We start from the raw sequence: 21,083 nt of genomic DNA, 5'->3' as shown, positions 1-21,083 counted from the left end.
AGCGTAATTAGCATTTTATTTGCCAATTGAGTTCCGATGTAGGGATTGAGTAAATAAATGATGAATATAGTTTTAGTATATAAGAGTTCCTTTTTAATTCCCTGTAGAAAAAAACTTTATGAAGAAAGGAAAAAAAAAAAAAACTTTATGAGTGAGCATCGTTTTTCCATGATCTTCTCTTTGGAATGGCTCTCAAGGGGATAAGCTTCCTAACTGTAAATCCGAACCTTTCATTCATGTCCATTGTAGAGTTACTGTCAATTTCCCAATCAAAATAGTGAATCAAAGAGGCAACTGTGAGATGAATAATTTGATGAGCCAATGGATATCCCACACAAATCCTTCTTCCAGATCCAAACGGAAGTAACTCAAAGTTTTGTCCTCGCATGTACTGAACATTTGAGCCTAAAAATCTTTCAGGCTTGAAACTCAATGGATCTTCCCAAACTTCTGAATCTCTTCCTATTGCCCATGTGTTTACAAAAACTTGTGTATCTTTAGGTATGACATATCCCATGAAATTCGTATCTTCTAATGCATTTCGTGGCACTAACAATGGGAGTGCAGGATGTAATCTCATTGATTCTTTGATCACTGCCTGCAAATATGGGAGTTGATCTATGTCACTCTCCTCGACATTCCTTTTTAGTCCAACAACTCTATTCAGTTCCTCTTTAACTCTTCTCATTGATTCTGGGTTGCGGAATAGTTCTGTCATCACCCATTCAGTAGTTGAACTCGTAGTTTCTGTTCCACCAAAAAACATTTCCTGTGCAAATATACATTAGCAGCCTTTAGATCAAGCAAACAGTAAAATTTGATAGTAGTTCATATCGGTTTACCATTATGATTATGAGCATATTATGGGTTGAAATCATTTCGTGTCCTTTTCGAGCATCATCTGATTCATTATATTCCAATAATGTATCTAACAAGTCTTTGTTATCTCTTTGTTTCATTAACTTACGATCTTCAATTCTTTCCATCACGAACTTCTTTATAATACTCATAGTTCGTCCTAGATGTTCCTCCATGTTCTTCTTAATCCTCTGCGGATCAAACCTTCTCAAAAACGGAAAGAAATCAGCTAAATTCGGCTTCCCACCAAGCTCTGTGACCTTATCCATAGCATGGAAGAAATCATTTCCTTCTTCCGATTGAGAATTGACAAGATCCCTCGAAAAAACAAGGTTTCCCACAATGTTAAAAGTCATGATAAATACATATTTAGAAAACTCTACTTCTCCTGATTCACCTCGGCATTGTGCTGCTGCTGAATCCTCCTGAATAAACTGTATCATGTCGTCGATGCACTTTCGTCGAACACAAGCCGTTTCTTGGATTTGTTTATTAGTCATCAGGCCGGATGTTACAAGGCGGCGAAGAATGCGCCAACTGGGTGTATACCTGCCAAAAGCAATTGATCCTTCTGTGAAATTATGAGATGTCCAAGATTCAGGAACTTTTCTGTCACAGAAGGAAGCATCATGATGCTTGAATAGTTGTTCGGCTGCCTTGGCTGTCTGAATCACAAGAGTATTAGTCCATCCAAGTCTTAACCAGAGTAAATCTCCGTACTTGAATTTGAGTTTGTATGAACTCTGATGCGGATTGCTTCCGACGTCCAAAATGTTTCCGATCAGCGGCCAACCTGGTGGTAGTTGCTTTCTTGAGTATGACCTCTTTCTGAGAACTAGAAAGAAAGTGATCAAAATTAAGAGAAAAGTAAACGAAGCAAACCAAAAATTAATGTTGGAATCCATTTCCTCTATTTTTCTTCTTTGAGCAATGAACTCATATGATAGCCATTATTCTGCTATCTTATGTAGAACAAAAAGATAAGGTTGCACATTTTTTAATTAATGTCCATAATTAAAATATTGAATTGAAGTTGTACCTGCCATTATATATATGTATGTATGTATATATATATATAAAACAAATGAGATGAACGTGGTTACGTGGTACTAAAATATATAACATATGCCATCATCACATGCTAATGGTCTTTGTAGAACTTTACAACCCACAAGGCTTATCTTGACAGATTGCTTATCACACACATAAGACCAAAAAAAAATGATTTGCTTTGATTTATTGTCAGTAAAATATTATCTACATTTTTGGTGTTCGTTTATTTATAAAAATAAGTTAAACAGAAAATTTTAGGTTAGTCAACTGAAAAATATACGAAGTAGGGAAAATATTTCTCTTTGAAAATGACCGCCCACCACTTTTTTTCGCTTTCCATTCTTATAGTCAAACACAGAAAAATATTTTATTTTCTAACAATTTTTTTTTCTTAAGTCAATATTTTCCCGTAAACTAACGGGGCCTATGTAGGATGTTTTGTCTCACATGCATCCCACCAACCAATTGATATAATTGTCTGCCACTTATTTTTGTTGTTTTTGTTTCTTTTGTTTGTTGTTTTTTTCAGCCTTCATTCACGTGATAGGCTTGTTTTTGTTTCTTTTGTTTATGATTTTTTTAACAGATATGTCCTATTGCGGATTAGAATCCTCTCATGTTGACATGTTAGTTGAATCTTGGCACTTCTTTTAATACGAAGAGCTAGGATTTAAATAAACATGAATTCTCAGTTGAATCAAAAAAATTGAGGAAGCTAGTTTGAAAAATGTTTTCTTCTTTCTCCTTCACAAAAACATATTTTGAAGGATTTGAGAACTGAGAATTTATTTAGGGACCATTGATTTGTTGTGCACTGTTAAAAAAAGACTGTCTAGGCACTCAAAATCGAGAATTTATTTCGATTTTTCTCGATTAGGTCCTCTGAGCGTTTTTATGTCCACTTGGCATTTTTTAGCCGCCTGGGTAGCACCTAGGTAGTGATCGGAATAAAAAAAGTATTATTATTATTTTGATTTTTTGTGCATTATTATGATACACTTGTGAACGTGGTTGCATGATTGTTGGTGAATTGTGTTTATTATTCGTTTAATTGTGTTCTCCATTTGTTTTCATAATATGGTTTAACATGTTCGTTTATATTATTTGTGTACATTATTTTTTACTTGTTAAAGTTGTTTTAACGGCATTTTTGTTGAAGAGCTGTTACTTTAACATTTTTCAGCATAGTTGTTAAGACGCACTAGGGGTCCTCAAGCCTAGGTGCAAGGCTCAGATCGCTCGTCTGATGAACAAAAAGCACAAAATATAAAAAAGGCCTAACCCCTTCCCAGCCCCTTAAACTTGTAACTTTTTTTCATTTAGCCACCTAAACTTAGAGTGTTCCCATTTAGCCACTTAAACTCAACAAATGAGACACCTTTAGCCCTTATAAGCCTACATGGCACTTACGTGTCACTTGTTGCCTTCCCAGCCCCTTGAACTTGTAACTTTTTTTCATTTAGCCACTATAACGGTAAAATTTCACCACTTAAAGTATCACAAAAACCCTCAAATCCGGGAAGATTGTTTTATGGATGTCCAAATTATGGGGTTAGTTGTTTAATAACTTAATTGGTTATGATAAATTAATAACTGCATTTAACGAATTGCTAATTTTTTAAAATTTTGATTTGGAAAAAGAGGCCAAAAGAGTTACAATATTTGAGTTTAAGTGGCTAAATGGGAAGACCTAAAGTAAAAGTGGCTAAATGAAAAAAAGTTACAAGTTTAAGGGGCTGGGAAGGGGTTAGGCCTTGAGTTTAAGTGGCTAAATGGGAAGACCTAAAGTTAAAGTGGCTAAATGAAAAAAAGTTACAAGTTTAAGGGGTTAGGCCTATAAAAAAAGTAGATACAAAATCTAATCATCAATATTTGATACTAATGTCACTAACAAGTTTATAACCACACAAACAAGACAAAACTATGTAAAAACATAAGATTAAACGTCAAAAACACCAGGTTAAGTGTTGACAATATAAATTAAGATACTAGAACTGCAACAGACCTCTTCTGGTTTCTTGTGTCGCAGTGTAGAAGGAGCTCATTTACTTTGCTTCTCTTACTTTTCTTCCCTCCCTTCTATTTTTATGTCTTATTATTTTTTACTTGGATTAGCTGTTTAGATTTAAGTTTACTAAGCAGAATAAGTGGTTGAGATTAATCAACCTTTTATATTAATGAAAGCAGTAAAAAATATTCAAAACCTAATCAATAACCAAAAGGTAGAAGAGGTGTGCCTGAGGAAGGCCTGGGAAGTTTAGGCGAGGCGCACAATTACTAGGCGCAGGACCTTGAGAATTTTATCTTAGGAGTGATCATCATTCTGCCATAATCTTCTTCTTTGGAATGGCTTTCAAAGGGATAAGCTTCCTAACTGTAAGTCCCAACCTTTCATTTATGTCCATTGCCTCTGCAATAGACTTACTCTCAATTTCCCAATCAAAACAGTGAAGCAAAGAGGCAATAGTGAGATGAGTAATTTGGTGAGCCAATGGATATCCCACACAAATCCTTCTTCCAGATCCAAACGGAAGTAACTCGAAGTTCTGTCCTCTATACTGAATATTTGAACCTAAAAATCTTTCCGGCTTGAAACTCAATGGATCGTCCCAAGCTTCTGGATCTCTTCCTATTGCCCATACGTTTACATGGACTTGTGTATCTTTATGTAAAACATATCCCATGAAATTTGTATCTTCTAATACATTTCGTGGCACTAACAATGGAACTACAGGATGTAATCTCATCGATTCTTTGATCACTGCTTGCAAATATGGGAGGTGATCTATGTCACTCTCCTCGACCTTCCTCTGTAGCCCAACAACTCGATTAAGTTCTTCTTTAACTCTACTCATTGATTCTGGGTTGCGGAATAGTTCTGTCAACACCCATTCAATAGTCCCACTAGTAGTTTCCGTTCCACCAAAAAACATTTCCTGTACATACGTAAATGTTAGACTCGGATCGAAGCAATTCAACATAAGATTCAATAACAAAAATTTAAAGATAGAGTTCGTATGCGTTTACCGCTATGATTATGATCAAATTATGGGTTGAAATTGTTTCATGTCCTTTTCCACTGTTACCTGATTCATTATATTCCAAGAATGTATCTAACAAGTCTTTGTTATCTCTTTTTTTCATTAATTTACGATCTTCAATTCTTTCCATCACAAACTTCTCAATAATACTCAGTGTTCGTCCCAAATGTTTGTCCATGTTCTTCTTTATCCTCTGCGGATCCAGCCTTTTCAAAAACGGAAAAAAATCAGCAAAATTCGGCTTTACACCAAGCTCCATCACCTTGTCCATGGCATGGAAGAACTCATTTCCTTCTTCTGATTGAGAATTGATAAGGTCCCTAGAAAGAACTAGGTTTCCCATAAGGTTAAATGCCATGACGAATACATATTTGGAAAACACGACTTCTCCTGATTCACCTCGGCATTGAGCTGCTACTGAATCCTCCTGAATAAATCGTATCATGTCATCGATGCACTTCTGGCGAAGTGACACCGTTTCTTGGATTTGTTTATTAGTCGTGAGCCCCAATGTGACAAGGCGGCGGAGATTTCGCCAATTGGAGCCATACCGGCCCATATAAATTGATCCCTTTGTGAAGTTATGAGATGTCCAAGCATCTGGAACTTTTCTGTCACAAAGGGAAGCATCATGATTTTTGAATAGTTGTTCAGCTGCCTTGGCTGTTTGAATAACAAGAGTATTAGTCCATCCGAGTTTTAACCAGAGTAAATCTCCGTACTTGAATCTGAGTTTGTATAAACTTTGATGTGGATTGCTTCCCATATCGAAAATGTTTCCGATGAACGGCCAACCTGGTGGCCCTGGCGGTTGTTGCTTGCTTGACTGCCTCTTTTTCCGATGAGCTAGTAACAATATTGTAATAAAAAGGAGAAAAGTAAACGAAGCAAACCAAGAAATAATGTTGGAAACCATATCCTATATAACTTTTTCTCTTTGAACAATTGAACTGAAGTTTCTTATTTTTCTCTATGATAGCCAGTACTCTGCTATTATATATCTATATATAGAACAAAATCATATAATTTAATATATATAATGAATTATTGAACTGGATTTGCATTCCACGAATTATAAAGTACTGTTAACACGCATTGAATATTACTAAATCAAATTAATGAGATAAATGTTTACTAAATGTATATAATATATAGTAGCATCATCACAAACTAATGGTGGTTCCAAATTAAGGGGTGTTTGGTTACCTACTTTTTACTTTCTGTTTGCCTTTTGTATTTTAAAAAGCAGAGTTGTTTGCCTTTTCATTTTAAAAGGCAGAGTTTTAGGTGCTTGATTAGACACCTCCTGTTTGTGTTTGTTTTTAGAAGTTGAAAAATAGCTTTTTATAAAAACAGGGAATCTCTGCTTTTTGGAAAAGCAGTCTTTCCGAAAGGCAAACAGCAAGTAGCCAAACGGACCCTAATGCTCCAGTTGTTTGCTTCTAATAATTGTAGTTAATGGAAAGTTCAAAAAATTCAACCGTCTGTTGGTAGTAGTGGTATATCTCCACAAAGTGAAAGGGTTCAATATTCAACCTTTAAAAAGAAATTAATTCAAAAAATTCAAAATTTTGGAAGCATTAGATTTTGGAGTAAGAATTTGAAGGATATATATGTCATTGTCATGGATATACTAAAAAGTTCTTTTTAATAAAGGCAGGGAGCTACCTAAAAGAACAGAAACAGAAATAGAACAGAACACTGAACTAAAGCTAAGCCTAAATATTGTTAAGGTTGTTAATTAAGACCAACAAAGTGTTAGGCTCTGTTCTTTATTACTGAAAAAAACTGAACTGAACTGAACTGAATGCTACTAAACTGAACTGAATTGAATGATACTGAATACTGAACTGAATTTAACTGAATGCTACTGAACTTAACTGAATGATACCGAACTTAACCGAATTTAATCGAACGTAACAATAATGATGATATTAGACTTTAAAATAATTTAATGATAATATTGGACATTAATAAGCTTATAATAATAATAATAATAATATTTCTACCAAAAATAATAATATCAATAATAAATAAACATATTATTAAAGATTAAACTAAATTAAATATCAAATAAAATCTAGGCTCGATAAAATCCTATGACATTAAATAAAAATGAGTCTAATTTAAATTAAAAATATAAATTACATACAAACACAAATTTATATATAATTTAAAACCTATGAAATTAAATACAAATTTTTATATGAATACACACTCTTAACTTTTTATTACAATTAAGTATTAAGGTACAAAAATACCTTTAACGTTTTGGGTCCGGGGTTATTTTACTCCTAACGTCTAAATATGAATTTTCATATGAATACAAAATCTTGACTCAATTTATCAATGTTAAGGGTAAAATTGCTATTGGCTTCTAATATTAGGGATAAAATTGCACTATTTGAGATATTAAGGTAGTTGAGCCAGTTAATTTTTTAGAGCATTGTAATGTAAACGTATTAATATAATATTTATTTACTTTTCGCAAAATTTGCAAATAAGTTGCACCAAATAATTATAATTATAATAAATAATGATAATATATATAATGACAAAGCATAAATTATATATAAATATAATTATAATGAAAATAGATAAATTAATATATAATAAATTATAATAATTATAATAAATTGCTGAAATTATAAATAAATAATGATAATAATAATAAATTATATATAAATAATAATAATATATAATAATTATAATAAATAATGATAAATTATTGAATACTGAAACTGAATACTGAACTGAACTGATTACTACTGAACTGAACTGATTGTTACTGAAATTAAGTAATAAAGAACAGGGCCTTATCCATGCTATTAAAATGTTTAGGTTTCCCTTGAGATTTGTCTTCTAAAACTCTACTTTTAGGCGGAGGTTCTCTAATCAAACAACTAAATTGAAAAGAATTGTGTTGTGTTTCCGAGACAAATCTGATCCTGATTTAGTTGCTCAGCTCTTTGAGGCGAAACGAAAGTTTCACTCAGCAATTTTATTCTATTATTATCTCTGTGTTCTATAGTTTAGCTATGTATTTCTGTTGGTGGGATGTAGTAATTCTCTGCTCTAGTAGAAACTTGAGGCTTCTATGATCAGTTTTAATCAGAAATTTCCTATGGGCCACATAGTGATCCCACTTCCTCACCGCATAAACTACTGCTAAGAGCTCCTTTTCATAGACTGATAAAACTTGATGCTTCATAGCTAATGCTTTGCTGATGTAAGCTATAGGGTGACTCTCTTGCATCAATACTGCCCCAATTCCCACGTCGCAGGCATCTGTTTCTATTATGAATTGTTTATCAGGATAAGGCAAGGCCAAAACAGGAGCAGAGGTAAGGGCTTCTTTGAGTGTCATGAAAGCTTCAGTAGCTTTTTCCCCCCAATGGAACCCATCCTTCTTCAATAAATCTGTGAGAGGCTTACTAATTACTCCATACTTCTGAATAAACCTCCTATAGTATCCAGCTAGCCCCAAGAACCCCCTTAACTGCTTAATATTGGTTGGTAAGGGCCAGTTTTCCACAGCTTCAATCTTCCTAGGGTCAGTTGACACCCCCCTTTTATGTATTACATGTCCAAGATACTCAACAGAATCAGTCCCAAATGAGCATTTACTCTTCTTAGCTAGCAATTGGTGGGTTTGTAGCTTAAGGAAAACAGATTTAAGGTGGTGAACATGAGTGTCCATATCAGGGCTGTATACTAGAATATCATCAAAGAAAACAAGGACGAACTTCCTTAGGAAAGGTTTAAATATCTCATTCATTAAACTTTGGAATGTTGAGGGGGCATTTGTCAAGGCAAAGGGCATCACCACAAACTCATAATGCCCCTCATGAGTCCTAAATGCAGTTTTATGAATGTCTGCAGGATTCATCCTTATTTGGTAATAGCTAGAGGTTAAATCTATCTTAGTAAATACAACTGCTGCGTGTAATTCATCAAAGAGTTCCTCAATCACAGGTATTGGAAACCTATCCTTAACAGTTTTCCTATTAAGCTCCCTATAATCTATGCACATCCTCCATGTATTATCTTTCTTCTTTACTAACACTACAGGGGAAGAATATGGACTGACACTGTGTTGTATAGTGCCCTTATCAAGCAATTCCTGTACCATCTGTTCTACCACGTCTTTCTGCAGAAAGGAATGCTTATAGGGATGAAGGTTAACAGGGGTGGCTCCTTCAATAAGTGGTATTTTATGGTCATGGTTTCTTTGAGGAGGTAAGGAAGTGATTTTATCAAAAAGGGAATTGAATTTAGTGAGCAAGGGTATTTATGCTTCAGGGATATCACGGATATGGGCAGTGTCGTCTGTTTGTTGTATTTGGGCTAGGAAAGTTGTATGGCCATGATTCAACATCCTTAGCATATTGCTTTCAGATATAAACTTGACTGAAGTACTAGTCAAGCCCTGCAAAGTATTCTTAGTATCATTCATATCAAATGTCATAGACAAGTTTTGAAAATTCCAGACAATATCCCCTAGAGTTACTAGCCATTGCACTCCCAAAACTACTTCACATCCTCCTAAAGTCATGACTAGAAAGCCTGCTAGATATTCCTGACATTGCATCATCCATCGAAAGTTTTCACATATATAACAACTCATAATTTCCTGACCATTAGCTACTGTAATCTTCACAGGTTCAATCATTTTCAAAACACAACCCAACCCCTTAGCCAACCAAAGTAAGATCTAGGATATTAAAAGTGCTACCTGAATCAATCAGAATGTGTAAGGCTTTCTTTTTGTAGGTGCCCTTAAGCCTCATAGTCCTTGGAGCTGACTTGAGCATACTTCCCACAGCACATAGTGAGATAGTTGGCACTTCAGTATGCCCTGCATCTACCTCTTCCACTTCTTCGGAAAACTCCTCTTCTGAACATTTGATAGAGAATAGCTAGTCCATTAGTAGAATGTTCTAGAAGGGTGAGTTGTAAAGGCCAGGGGTATTTAGGGTAGGAGTCATTATTATTTAGGGTATGGGTCATGAGTATTTAAGGGGAGATAGGGAAGAGAAAGAGGAGGATAGTATTGTTAAGTGTTAGCTCTTATCTAATTTTATCTTTGGTTCATCTTATATTGTAAGTTCCTACTAGTGAGATCTATCAATATAACATTTCTCGTTTATTGTGGTCTCTGTGTTTGACATTTCTAACATTGGTCCGACCTGCTGGATGCATTGAGGCCGGATCATGGCAAATACAGAAGCCACTGATAGATTTGTGAGAAGTTGTGAGAAAATGAAGGAGACTTTGAGAGAGATGACAGAGATGCTACAAGATTTGATGGAACCACCTATTTTTTCTGGTAAGGGTCCAGAGGAATGGTTAAGGTGCCTTGAGAGATACTTAAAGTTCAATGGAACGCCAGCAAATCGACGATTCTCTGTAGCTCGGCAATGCTTGGAGGTTTCCGGCAAATACTGGTTCGACCTTATTTCTGAAATCTACCCTTGTTTAACTTGGTTTGAATTTAAAGAGTTTTTTCTAGAGAGATTTGGAATTTCAGAAACTCCTAATGGGGAACTAACGGACAAAGAGGCAGAAACTGTTGAAGTTTTGGCCTCAGATTTGAAGGATGAGGAAGAGGAAGGTGACGGGATGAAGCAGCAAGGAGAGGAAACCATTCTCGATGCTGTTTCCAGTTCACCCATCGTTCCTAAATCGGATAACTATCGTACAGAGGTTGCAAGGTACATCGTACACCCACCATCGGAGCAACTAATACAGCAAGGAGGCGAGAAAAAGAAATTATTGCTGCTGGCAGAGTTTGGTTTACACTTACAACAGGAAGAAGGTGGATATTTTCCACCGTTTGATTTGGGGACCACAGCAGAGGTTACAATCGCTGGAGATAAGGAGCGCGTGAGGGAAGCATTTTTGAAATCTGAGCATAAGAAATCGGTTCAAGACACTCTTCTTTTTGAAAAGGTCCTTGCCATGGAGTTGAAGAAGCTACATCCGACTTTGATTCAAAGGGATGGTGTTGTACATGTGGAAAGTCGTGACGAGTTTTTCCTTCATAGGGATCTGTGGGATTCGGTTTTTGTGGATACGGGTCAAGACCATACACCCGTTAGAAAAATGGGAAATCTCAGGTTTAACGACGACTGTTTTTACATGGCAATGGAATCGGAGGTCTCATCTTCGTCGTTTGAAGTATGGAATTTCAGTTCTAATCTCAGTTCAGAATTCCTCCACTTTCTACAATGGCTGTGGGAAAAAGAAAAACACTTGGAATCTTATTTCAATGGTGGACAGGTGGACTTTCTCCATAATTTTTATTTTCCTACTATCACCACCATCACCGCTTCACAAATTAGTAGTAATTGGGTTGTTGAGTGGAGCCCACCTTTTAATACTGCATGTGAAGACCTCCAATTTCAGCGTTTAGAGTCTAAAGGACACATTATCACTCCCACAAACCAGTTTTCCTCTGTTTTCAGTTCGACAAAACAGAGTAAAATTAAAATTGGGGAACACAATGTGAACACCCACATGTTGTTTCCTCACATAGCGAAGCCGACCCATATGCTGTTGTGGGTCTGCCCACCGAAACTAAATTGCTTGCTTGTTAATGGGGTAATGAGAGCACCACAACACAACTCTACTGCTGGGAATTCGACAAAGACCGGCGATGGAGCACTACAAAAGCGACGTTTCGCTTTGTATGTTTTTACAACTGAAGCTTTCATAAGAGTTTCAAAACCTAATTTTTATGGAACAGGTCAGAGCCACAGAACCCATACATATATCGCGTATTATGGACCAAGGAGGAATAGTTTTAGATCCTTTCTCATTCCAAATTGGGTATTTTTGGTCTCCAACACTGCAACCATCAAGGAAGAGAGGGATTGTTTTATGATTAATAGTGCAGAGGGTGGGAGAGAATCTTTATCGGCAATCATATACTCATGGGGTGATGGTTGTAACAGAGGAAAATTGCAGGGGACTATTAGCTGGAATTTGATTAGAAACTTTTCATGGATATGGTGGGGTATAACGAGATACAGTGGACTGTTTGAAACTGTGAAGGGGTCCGCTGTCGGGAATACAACTCCTTTGATTTTGAACCATGTGGGTAGCGAGAAAGACGTTGAATTACATGCTGAATTCACCATTTATTTCTTCATTCTTGAACAATTTGATGGAGTCTTGCTCCCTAAGAAGCGTACCACAACTATTGAGTGGGTCTTTGACTTCATTGAGGGCAGACAATTTAAGAATAATGTGGATGATTCATTTTTATTCGAAGTTCACTTGATGGTGCTGATGTTCTGTTTACAATCACTACGACTGGGCAATTCTTCTTTGCTATGGATCCACAGCGGTCTTGGCTCTCCAGAGATGTTTCATACAGTAGCAAGTAATTGGGCCAAGAAACAATTATGGTACTGCAAAATAACTAAGGATTGGTATGGTTACTATCCATTATGAGTCCTTACCCACAGTCTTGAGGACAAGACTGCTTTGAAGGGGCAGGTAATGATAGAGAATAGCTAGTCCATTAGTAGAATGTTCTAGAAGGGTGAGTTGTAAAGGCCAGGGGTATTTAGGGTAGGATTCATTATTCTTTAGGGTATGGGTCATGAGTATTTAAGGGGAGATAGGGAAGAGAAAGAGGAGGATAGTATTGTTATTGTTGGCTGCCTAGCAGTGGCTCTACTGAGTGAGTAGAGAGGGAGGCTTCTCCTGGGATTAGAGAGTGTTAGCTCTTATCTAATTTTATCTTTGGTTCATCTTATATTGTAAGTTCCTACTAGTGAGATCTACCAATATAACAACATTTCTCGTTTATTGTCGTCTCTGTGTTTGACATTTCTAACATTGGAATGACTCCTACCCTAAATACCCCTGGCCTTTACAACTCACCCTTCTAGAACATTCTACTAATGGACTAGCTATTCTCTATCAACATTCCTGGACCATTATCATGTGCATATACTTTTTCTTGCACTGATGGCCAGGCACAAATTTATCATCACACCAGAAGCAAATGTTCTTAGCCCTTTTGTCTGCTATCTCTGCTTCTGTCAGTCTACGGGCTTTTGGTGGTGGTGGTGGTGGTGGTGTTTTTGGAGTTTGGTAAGCTGTGGGCTTGTTTTGAGGGTAGGTAGAATTTGTGAGCAACTTTTGGATAGGAGTAGGTAATAAGGGTGGTCTGTGTGTTTGTCCTGGTGGTATTGTAGTGTTAGGGAAAGTTATAGTTGGAATAGATTTATTTTGCATAGATCTACTTGGTTTAGTTGCATTTAAATAGGAATCCTGCATCCTTGCTAAAGCATAAGCTTGTTGTAGTGTTTTTGGACCCATCATTTGCAATGGATACCCCAATTCATCTTTTAATCCACTCAAAAAACAACTTAGGATATTCTCTTCAGTCAAAGTTACCTTGTGTGAGCATATATCGAATGCTTCAATGTAATCCAGCAATGATCCAGTCTGCATCAGACGCTTAAGATCCGCCATTGGATCTTCATAAATCCGTTCTCCAAACCTATTAGTGGCTGCTATTACATACTCTTCCCATGGAGGTTCCTCTATGCGCCCCCTGTTCTTCAGATAGGACTGATGCCATTCCAGAGCTCTCCCTAACAAGTGAAGAGAAGCTAGCTTAACTCTAGTGTTGATCGGGGTTAGATCGATCTGGAAGAAACGTTCACATCGGAACAACCAACCGTTCAAGTCGGTACCGTCGAACCTGGGGAACTCTACTTTTGTAAATCGGGTGGATAAATGATAAGGGTTGTTTTCTGGGCCTGTTGTATTGAGGTTTACATTGGTATGGATAGGTGGGTTAGAAGTGGAAGAAGAGTTGTTTCTGTGCATATCGGAAAAAAAATCCTTGAGCTCTGCAACAATGGAGCCTTGCTGTTTAGCTATTAGGTCTGTGAGTGTCTGCTCTTGTTTCTTGTTATTTTCTGTCATCATACTTTTCACCATCGTTTTAATGCTTTCCTCCATCTTCTTCAGGTCCTGAGCTCGAGTGCCTTCAGCCATGATTTGGATGTGACGGAAGCTTAGAAAAGGTAGGATATAACTGCTCTGATACCAAATGTTACCCAGAGAATTTTCAGAAAAGAGAGAGAAGCAGAGAAGATTGATAAAGAAGGAAAAGATGCTACTAATTCATTTCATAACCTTTGCAGTACACCATCCAAGGCTAAATAGCCGTTGTGCTAACAGAAAACAGAGACACATGTACAACTTTTCTCTTTCCTCTAACTAATTGCAAACAGACAAAAATAAGCAAAACGATACAGCCAAAGCATTAAACGCAGGAAACTAAAAGTGCAGCAGAAATTCATATATCATGCTGATAGGCATTAGATATTAGTTATTTTTTCCTTTAAAAGCAGCTGTTCCGGGATTGACCAAAAAAATGGAGCTCAATCGAATCGAATCGAATCAAACCGTGAATCGTAAGATTCTAACAACAGTCTGTACATATAAACTAATATTTATTTACAAATATTGAATGACCAGTGATTGGTTCAAAAGAAACTGCAAGGAACAAATATGAATATAAAGAACATTTTATATTAATTAGTAATAGCTGGAATTTTAATTAATAGCCAATAATTAATATATAGTATTTTTTTTTGAAACAATATATAGTAATTTAATTTGTTAGAGTTTTTTTTTAAAACAATTTGTTAGAATTAATTTAGTGTCGTAGAAAAATAAAAGAGTAGGATATAAGAGTAATTTCATATATAACACTATTTTACTATAGCCTCAAATCAAATATAATTATTTTCTAAAAAATATAATAAAATGAAATACAATTATAATATTAAACCATCCAAACACAACAAATTATTTGATATACCTCACTTACTTCAACTCACCTTACTCTACTTTAATTACAGTCAATCCAAACAAAGCCTCGTTGTACTGCCTACAGAACCGTATAGCAATTCATTTTGCTTCCTTCAAACAAAGAAAACCGATCTTTCATTTTAGATTCTGTAATGGCTTTCAGTGTTTCTTCTTCTGCAACTGAGATTTTTGCTGCCAATTATTCACGCAGAGCTCCTTCTTCTGAGCTCAAAGGTAAGTTGTTCATTATTATGAAAAGATGCTTTCCTTTGGTTTCTTATGGTTTTTCTGGTAATAATGTTTAGAGCTATTGGTTTCTGTTCCGCAATTGGGTTCTATTTGGCTTCTGGATCGGCATGCGGCGGTGAATCTAATCAACGGGGATGCGCGCCCAAACAGAATGACTAGATCGCTGAGCCTGGTAAATTTTATATGCTCCATACCCATACTCTTTTTGCCTGTGAATTTCTGATTTGTTAGGGGTAGTTGTTGAATTTGAAATATATAGAATAAGCTTTCATTGTGGTGGATATTTCTTGCGTATGATGTTGAATTCGTTGAATTGTTGTAGGTTTTCTCATTCTCTTTATATAGAAGTTGAAGAACAAGTTGTTTCGAAGGGCCTATTTTTAAATCAGCAAAACCATAGTTTTTTTTTCTTTACCCTTATTTTTATTCCATAGAATTTTCATGGTAATTATACAAATGTTGATTGTCTTGAAGAGAAGCTAGCTTCATCCGTCTTACCTCCACTTTGCAAGGCCAAATCAGAAAAACAAAACAAGAAAAGAAAGAGCTGACCAAATATTTAGAATTTTAACTTTGAGTGATCATAGTTCTTCCATGATCTTCTTTGGAATGGCTTTCAAAGGAATAAGCTTCCTAACTGTAAGTCCCAACCTTTCATTTATGTCGGTTGCCTCTGTAACAAACTTACTCTCAATTTCCCAATCAAAACAGTGAAGCAAAGAGGCAATAGCGAGATGAAGAATTTGGTGAGCCAATGGATATCCCACACAAATCCTTCTTCCCGATCCAAATGGAAGTAACTCAAAGTTTTGTCCTCTGTACTGAATATTTGAGTCTAAAAATCTTTCAGGCTTGAAACTCAATGGATCCTTCCAAGTTTCTGAGTCTCTTCCTATTGCCCATGTGTTTACAAAGACTTGTGTATCTTTAGGTATGAAATATCCCATGAAATTTGTATCTTCTATTGCATTTCGCGGCACTAATAATGGAACTATAGGATGTAACCTCATTGATTCTTTGATCACTGCCTGCAAATATGGGAGGTGATCTATGTCACTCTCCTCGACCTTCCTTTTTAGTCCAACAACTCTATTCAGTTCTTCTTTAGCCCTTCTCATTGATTCTGGATTGCGGAATAGTTCTGTCATCACCCATTCAATAGTCGCACTTGTAGTTTCTGTTCCACCAAAAAACATTTCCTGTGCAAATATAGTGTTGATGAAAATGCTAAAACTTTAGACTCTGAAACTCAGTATTATATGCAGTAGCAAAAAATTAAGAAGAGTTCATATTTGTTTACCACTATGATTATGAGTATATTATGTGTTGAAATTGGTTCCTGTCCCGATTCATTGTATTCCAAGAATGTGTCTAATAAGTCTTTGTGATCTCTTTGTTTCTTTAATTCACGATCTTCAATTCTATCCATCACAAACTTCTCAATAATACCCAGAGTTAGTCCCAGATGCTCGCCAAAGTTCTTCTTAACCCTTTGCAGATCCAGCCTTTTCAAAAACGGAAAGAAATCAGCCAAATTCGGCTTCCCACCAAGCTCCATCACCTTTTCCATAGCACGGAAGAAATCATTTCCTTCTTCCGATTGAGAATTGACAAGATCCTTGGAAAGAACAAGGTTTCCCATGAGGTTAAATGTCATGATAAATACATATTTGGCTAACTCTACTTCTCCTGATTCTCCTCGCCGTTGAGCTGCTGCTGAATCCTCCTGAATAAGTTGTATCATGTCGTCGATGCACTTCCCACGAAGGGACCCCGTTTCTTGGATTTGTTTATTCGTCATGAGCCCCGATGTGACAAGTCGACGAAGAATGCGCCAATAGGGGGTGCACGGACCGATAGAAATGGATCCCTTTGTGTAGTTATGAACTGTCCAAGTATCAGGAACTTTTCTGTCACAAAACGAAGCGTCATGATTCTTGAATAGCTGTTCAGCTGCCTTGGCTGTCTGAATCACTAGAGTATTAGTCCATCCCAATCTTAACCAAAGTATATCTCCATACTTGAATCTGAGTTTGTATAAACTCTGATGTGGATTGCTTCCTAGATCCAAGATGTTTCCGATGACCGGCCAGCCTTGTGGCCCTGGAGGGTGTTGCTTGCTTGACTTCCTCTTTTTCAGAACTAGAAAGAAAGTGATCAAAATTAAGAGAAAAGTAAACCAAAAATTAATGTTGAAATCCATTTCCTCTATTTTTTTTCTTTGAATAATTGAACTCATGATAGCCATTATTCTGGTATCATATATAGAACAAAATCATAGAAGGTAGCATATTTTTTAAGTCATATATGTATTGAATCGAAGTTGCATCTGTCATTATATATCTATATAATATATGATCACGTTGTACTAAACTATATAATATATGATCACGTTGTACTGATATATATAATATATGGCAGCATCACATCCTAATTGTCCTTCCAAATTTAATTAATTAGGCTTGTAAAACTCATTAACCTCTTATGATTTTATTAACATCACAAACAAAAGATATTTTGGACTGAGAACTACGACTTTGTTCAGAGACTATTGATTTGTTGTCCAATGTTCAAGAAAACAGTCGCCTGTTAGGCACTCGAAAACGAGAATATTTTTCGATTTTTTTTTATTAGACCATCTGAGCGGTTTTGGTCCACTTGGTTTTTTTTTTTTTGCCACCTGGTCAGCACCTAGATGGTGATCATAACAAAAATGTTTTATTATTATTATTCGTTTTTATTATAATTTACTTTTGAATGTTTTCGCATGGTTTTGATGAATTGTTGAATTGTCTTTATTATTTTGTATATTTTTGTTTAATTGCGTTATCTAGTTGTTTTCATAATACTCCTCCTGTTCCATAATATTTGACTTTTAAGGTTGGGGCACAAGAATTAAGAAATGTAATTAATATTTACCAAAAGACTTTGTTACCCTTGTATTAATTGCATCCATTAATTTATTTTTGTATCTATTCCTAAAATAAAAAGACAACTTAAATAGAGGTATATTTGGTAAAACATCAATTAATGTGCATTGAATGAATCAAAACGTCAAACATTATGGAACAAAAAAAATTCTCTAGAACGAAAAATATTATGGAACGGAGGGAGTATGGTTTAAGACTCTAAGAACATTTTATTTCATAGTTTTTGTTGAATTATATTAATTATGGACATTATTTTTTGCTTGTTAAAGTTGTTTTAATTAGAGGTCGCAAAAGTAGGCATGTAATTTTAGTGTTTGAGTTTAGTTTAGTATGTAACGTGTCATTTTTGGGTTGACACAAAATTGACATGCATTTTTTTGGCTAGGTTAGTATTGAAATGCTAACCCGAAAAGGACACAAATATTTAAAATTAGGGTTAATTTAAAAAAAAACTTGTGGTTTCGCTAATTTGCAGATAGGGATGTAATCGAGCCGAGCCGAGCTTTGGCTTGTTCAAGCTCGGCTCGCTATAAAATTAACGAGCTCGAGCCCGAGCCGAGCTTGCTATAAAATTAACGAGCCGAGCCCGAGCCGAGCTTTGGCTTGCTCAACGAGCTTCGAGCTTGTTTCGAGTCCAAAATCCTCTTTTGGACTTGGTTCATTAAGAAAATGATCTAACCATGAATTGTTTGTGAGTAAATTATTAATTATATTTCTGAAGTTTGCTCGCAAATAACTATTTAATTGTGTACATAAACAAGCTCACAAGCAAAGTTCGTGAATAAATAAACAAGATGCTTACAAATAGTTCGTCTATTACTTATTTATTATGTTTGTGAACGAACTCATCTAATAGAAAATGAAATAATATTAAGTTTAGATATTTGTGAACAAACACAAAACTATATAGTTTTCTATAAAACTAAAATTTGTTCATAAATGTTCTAATCGAGCCTGCTCGCGAACTTTCGAGCCGAGCTTTGGCCTGCTCAAGCTTTGCTCGTTTACGAACCGAGCCAGTAAATCGTGTTCACGAGCGGCTCGTTTACAAATCGAGCCGAGTCGAGCCGAGCTTTTATCGAGCCGATCACCGAGCCGCTCATGAGCGGCTCTGTTCATTTACAGCCCTATTTACAGATGAGTGCTTGTGATATTTGTTTTTTTAATAAAAACAGCGGATTGAGGTTTTTTCTATTTACAAATCAATAACTTTAGGTTGAAATCGTGAATTTTAATACTGACATGGAGTATATTGAGTTGATACTTCAACTAATTGAAGTTGAACTAAATTGATTCTGTGTGTCAACTCAAAAGACAATTTTTACCCTTAATTATGTTTTCATTATTTCAGGGACCCAAGTGCGTGAATGGATGAAAGGCTTTATACTGCATGCATGTGAGGGCATTTTTTGGTGGAAAGTAAGGAAGCTATTTAAGGCTCTTGATCCATTCTTGAGCATTTCATCTTTCTTTTCTGATCTTCAAACTTTCATTTCCTTGGATGGATTTTACTTACTTTACACCATTAATGTTTGTGGTTTTCAACATGCTTAGTGTGAAGCTTTTTCTACATTGGGATGAGTTAAAGTTCCAGTTTGGCCGTAGTTAGCTGATTACATTAGCTGTTAGCCGGTCTTTTTACTTAGCTGATTCTGTAAAATTGTTTGGTAAAATTTAGCTGATTGCTAATAGCTGTTCGTGTAAAATGTCAAATAAGGACATGATAAAATCTTTATTTGAGGTTAAATAGTAATAATTAGGGGCAAAAATATCTTTAAAAAGAGATGAAACAATAAGCTAATTGAAAAGGCTCGTAAAACTAGTTTTTTCAAAATTAGTTTTTTGGATCCAATTAGCTCTCTTAATCCTTTCTTCGCCTTAAAGTGTAAACCTCTAATTTTATCTCAAAAACTCTTTATCAAACAGGGGCAAAGTGGTAATGCGAAAGGTAACTTTCATCGGTATTTCATTTTCTTTAGCTTATTTAAGGTTTGGGCTACTGATAAAAAAAACATGGGCGAGGTAGTAGAGAATTGAGTCAAATTTTACAGTCTTGCTTACATTTACCTTGAAGGCAAACTATACAAATGAAATAATAAATTCAAAAAATCAATAGAATATTGATGATTAAGAAACATGGTTACATGGTTGATTTAGATGGTGTTTAGTTGCTATTTTTTCTCCTCATTTTTGTCTTTTTAGTTTAAGAGGAAGAGTTTTAGGTGATTGGTTAGACACCTTTTATTCGCTTTTTGTAGTTGAAAAGTAGTTTTTTATAAAAATAAGAATCACTGCTTTTTAGAAAAGTAACATTTTGCAACAGCAAACAACAAACTGTAACATCAAATAGTAAACATAAACAGAAAACAACAGGTAAACCAAACACACAATTTGAGTGCTCATTAATGAAATATAAACCCTGAGACAACTTTTTTTCTTTCTAAGTGAATCTTGTCATTGTTGTCATAATAACAATTGCATGTAAGAGGCATCAAATATAACAATATATACCACTGGTAAGGATGACTAACAGAATACAAAGCAAGTGTCTTCCCCCATTTGATTCTCCATCCACAAATGAACTCATAATTAAAACGTTATTTTATCTAATATCATTGGTTTAAACCATACGTAGCCGCTTGAACTTGTCACTTTTGGTCATTTTGTCCATTTGATTTACGGGACGATCTATTTACCCCCCCTTAACTATGTAAAAGTGGTATTAGCAGCCCTTTATACGCTGACGTGTCATGTGTTGTTGTAACAACACATCAAACGCGCATGAAGTTATTCATAAGTCAAAACCCAACGATAATATATTGGTTTCCTTTATAAACAATAGAAATATTGAAATCCCTAATCCCTAATTAAACTTAATCTATCAAATTCCCATTTCTCATCTTTCTGATCTTACTCCTTCTTCTTGCTGGTTTTGATCTTCTTCTTATCGATTTTATGCTTCTTCATCTTCTTCTTACATCTTGTTTGTCTTCCACAGTAAGGAGAAAGATGGAATTGTGGCGGTAATACTGTTTTCGATTCGTGTGATTTCGTGACTCTGTTTGATTCGTACGATTTCGATTAGAGAAAAAGGAAACAATTCTTCGTG

The 21,083-nt window shown here is 35.5% G+C and overlaps 4 protein-coding genes across 4 annotated transcripts; 1 reads left to right on the top strand and 3 right to left on the bottom strand.

Annotated features, from left to right (window-relative positions):
- Window positions 1-9: 9 nt before the first annotated feature.
- Window positions 10-1,820, bottom strand: LOC136209923 (iridoid oxidase-like). Its single transcript, XM_066001557.1, has 2 exons — window positions 843-1,820; window positions 10-769 (listed from the first exon to the last, which is right to left on the bottom strand). Exons 1-2 carry the CDS (start codon window positions 1,761-1,763, stop codon window positions 146-148), a joined length of 1,545 nt encoding a protein of 514 aa, XP_065857629.1. The 5' UTR covers window positions 1,764-1,820; the 3' UTR covers window positions 10-145.
- A 1,942-nt stretch (window positions 1,821-3,762) lies between these two features.
- LOC136208992 (iridoid oxidase-like) lies at window positions 3,763-10,402 on the bottom strand. Its single transcript, XM_066000321.1, has 3 exons — window positions 9,688-10,402; window positions 4,939-5,798; window positions 3,763-4,847 (listed from the first exon to the last, which is right to left on the bottom strand). The coding sequence occupies exons 1-3, from the start codon at window positions 9,764-9,766 to the stop codon at window positions 4,230-4,232; spliced, it is 1,557 nt and encodes a 518-aa protein (XP_065856393.1). The 5' UTR covers window positions 9,767-10,402; the 3' UTR covers window positions 3,763-4,229.
- LOC136208178 (uncharacterized) lies at window positions 10,167-19,709 on the top strand. Its single transcript, XM_065998987.1, has 4 exons — window positions 10,167-13,859; window positions 13,947-15,029; window positions 15,101-15,216; window positions 19,326-19,709. The coding sequence occupies exon 1, from the start codon at window positions 10,167-10,169 to the stop codon at window positions 12,408-12,410; it is 2,244 nt and encodes a 747-aa protein (XP_065855059.1). The 3' UTR covers window positions 12,411-13,859; window positions 13,947-15,029; window positions 15,101-15,216; window positions 19,326-19,709.
- On the bottom strand, window positions 15,626-17,247 carry LOC136208177 (iridoid oxidase-like). Its single transcript, XM_065998986.1, has 2 exons — window positions 16,345-17,247; window positions 15,626-16,243 (listed from the first exon to the last, which is right to left on the bottom strand). The coding sequence occupies exons 1-2, from the start codon at window positions 17,245-17,247 to the stop codon at window positions 15,626-15,628; spliced, it is 1,521 nt and encodes a 506-aa protein (XP_065855058.1).
- Window positions 19,710-21,083: the final 1,374 nt, after the last annotated feature.

The sequence above is a fragment of the Euphorbia lathyris genome, chromosome 10 (assembly GCF_963576675.1).
Source record: "Euphorbia lathyris chromosome 10, ddEupLath1.1, whole genome shotgun sequence".
Lineage (NCBI taxonomy): Eukaryota > Viridiplantae > Streptophyta > Magnoliopsida > Malpighiales > Euphorbiaceae > Euphorbia > Euphorbia lathyris.
The sequence above is the reverse complement of the archived record's forward strand: the minus strand, read 5'-3'. Positions and strand labels throughout refer to the sequence as shown.

What these genes read in the sequence shown, in the direction of transcription:
- LOC136208177 (XM_065998986.1), bottom strand. Translation starts at nt 17,247, where the DNA reads ATGGATTTCAACATTAATTTTTGGTTTACTTTTCTCTTAATTTTGATC. An exon ending in ATATACTCATAATCATAGTG is followed by an intron (nt 16,244 to 16,344) that starts GTAAACAAATAT and finishes ATATTTGCACAG; the next exon opens with GAAATGTTTTTTGGTGGAAC.
- LOC136208992 (XM_066000321.1), bottom strand. Translation starts at nt 9,766, where the DNA reads ATGCTCAAGTCAGCTCCAAGGACTATGAGGCTTAAGGGCACCTACAAA. An exon ending in ACACATTCTGATTGATTCAG is followed by an intron (nt 5,799 to 9,687) that starts GTAGCACTTTTA and finishes TATTGTTACTAG; the next exon opens with CTCATCGGAAAAAGAGGCAG. An exon ending in ATTTGATCATAATCATAGCG is followed by an intron (nt 4,848 to 4,938) that starts GTAAACGCATAC and finishes ACGTATGTACAG; the next exon opens with GAAATGTTTTTTGGTGGAAC.
- LOC136208178 (XM_065998987.1), top strand. Translation starts at nt 10,167, where the DNA reads ATGGCAAATACAGAAGCCACTGATAGATTTGTGAGAAGTTGTGAGAAA.
- LOC136209923 (XM_066001557.1), bottom strand. Translation starts at nt 1,763, where the DNA reads ATGGATTCCAACATTAATTTTTGGTTTGCTTCGTTTACTTTTCTCTTA. An exon ending in ATATGCTCATAATCATAATG is followed by an intron (nt 770 to 842) that starts GTAAACCGATAT and finishes ATATTTGCACAG; the next exon opens with GAAATGTTTTTTGGTGGAAC.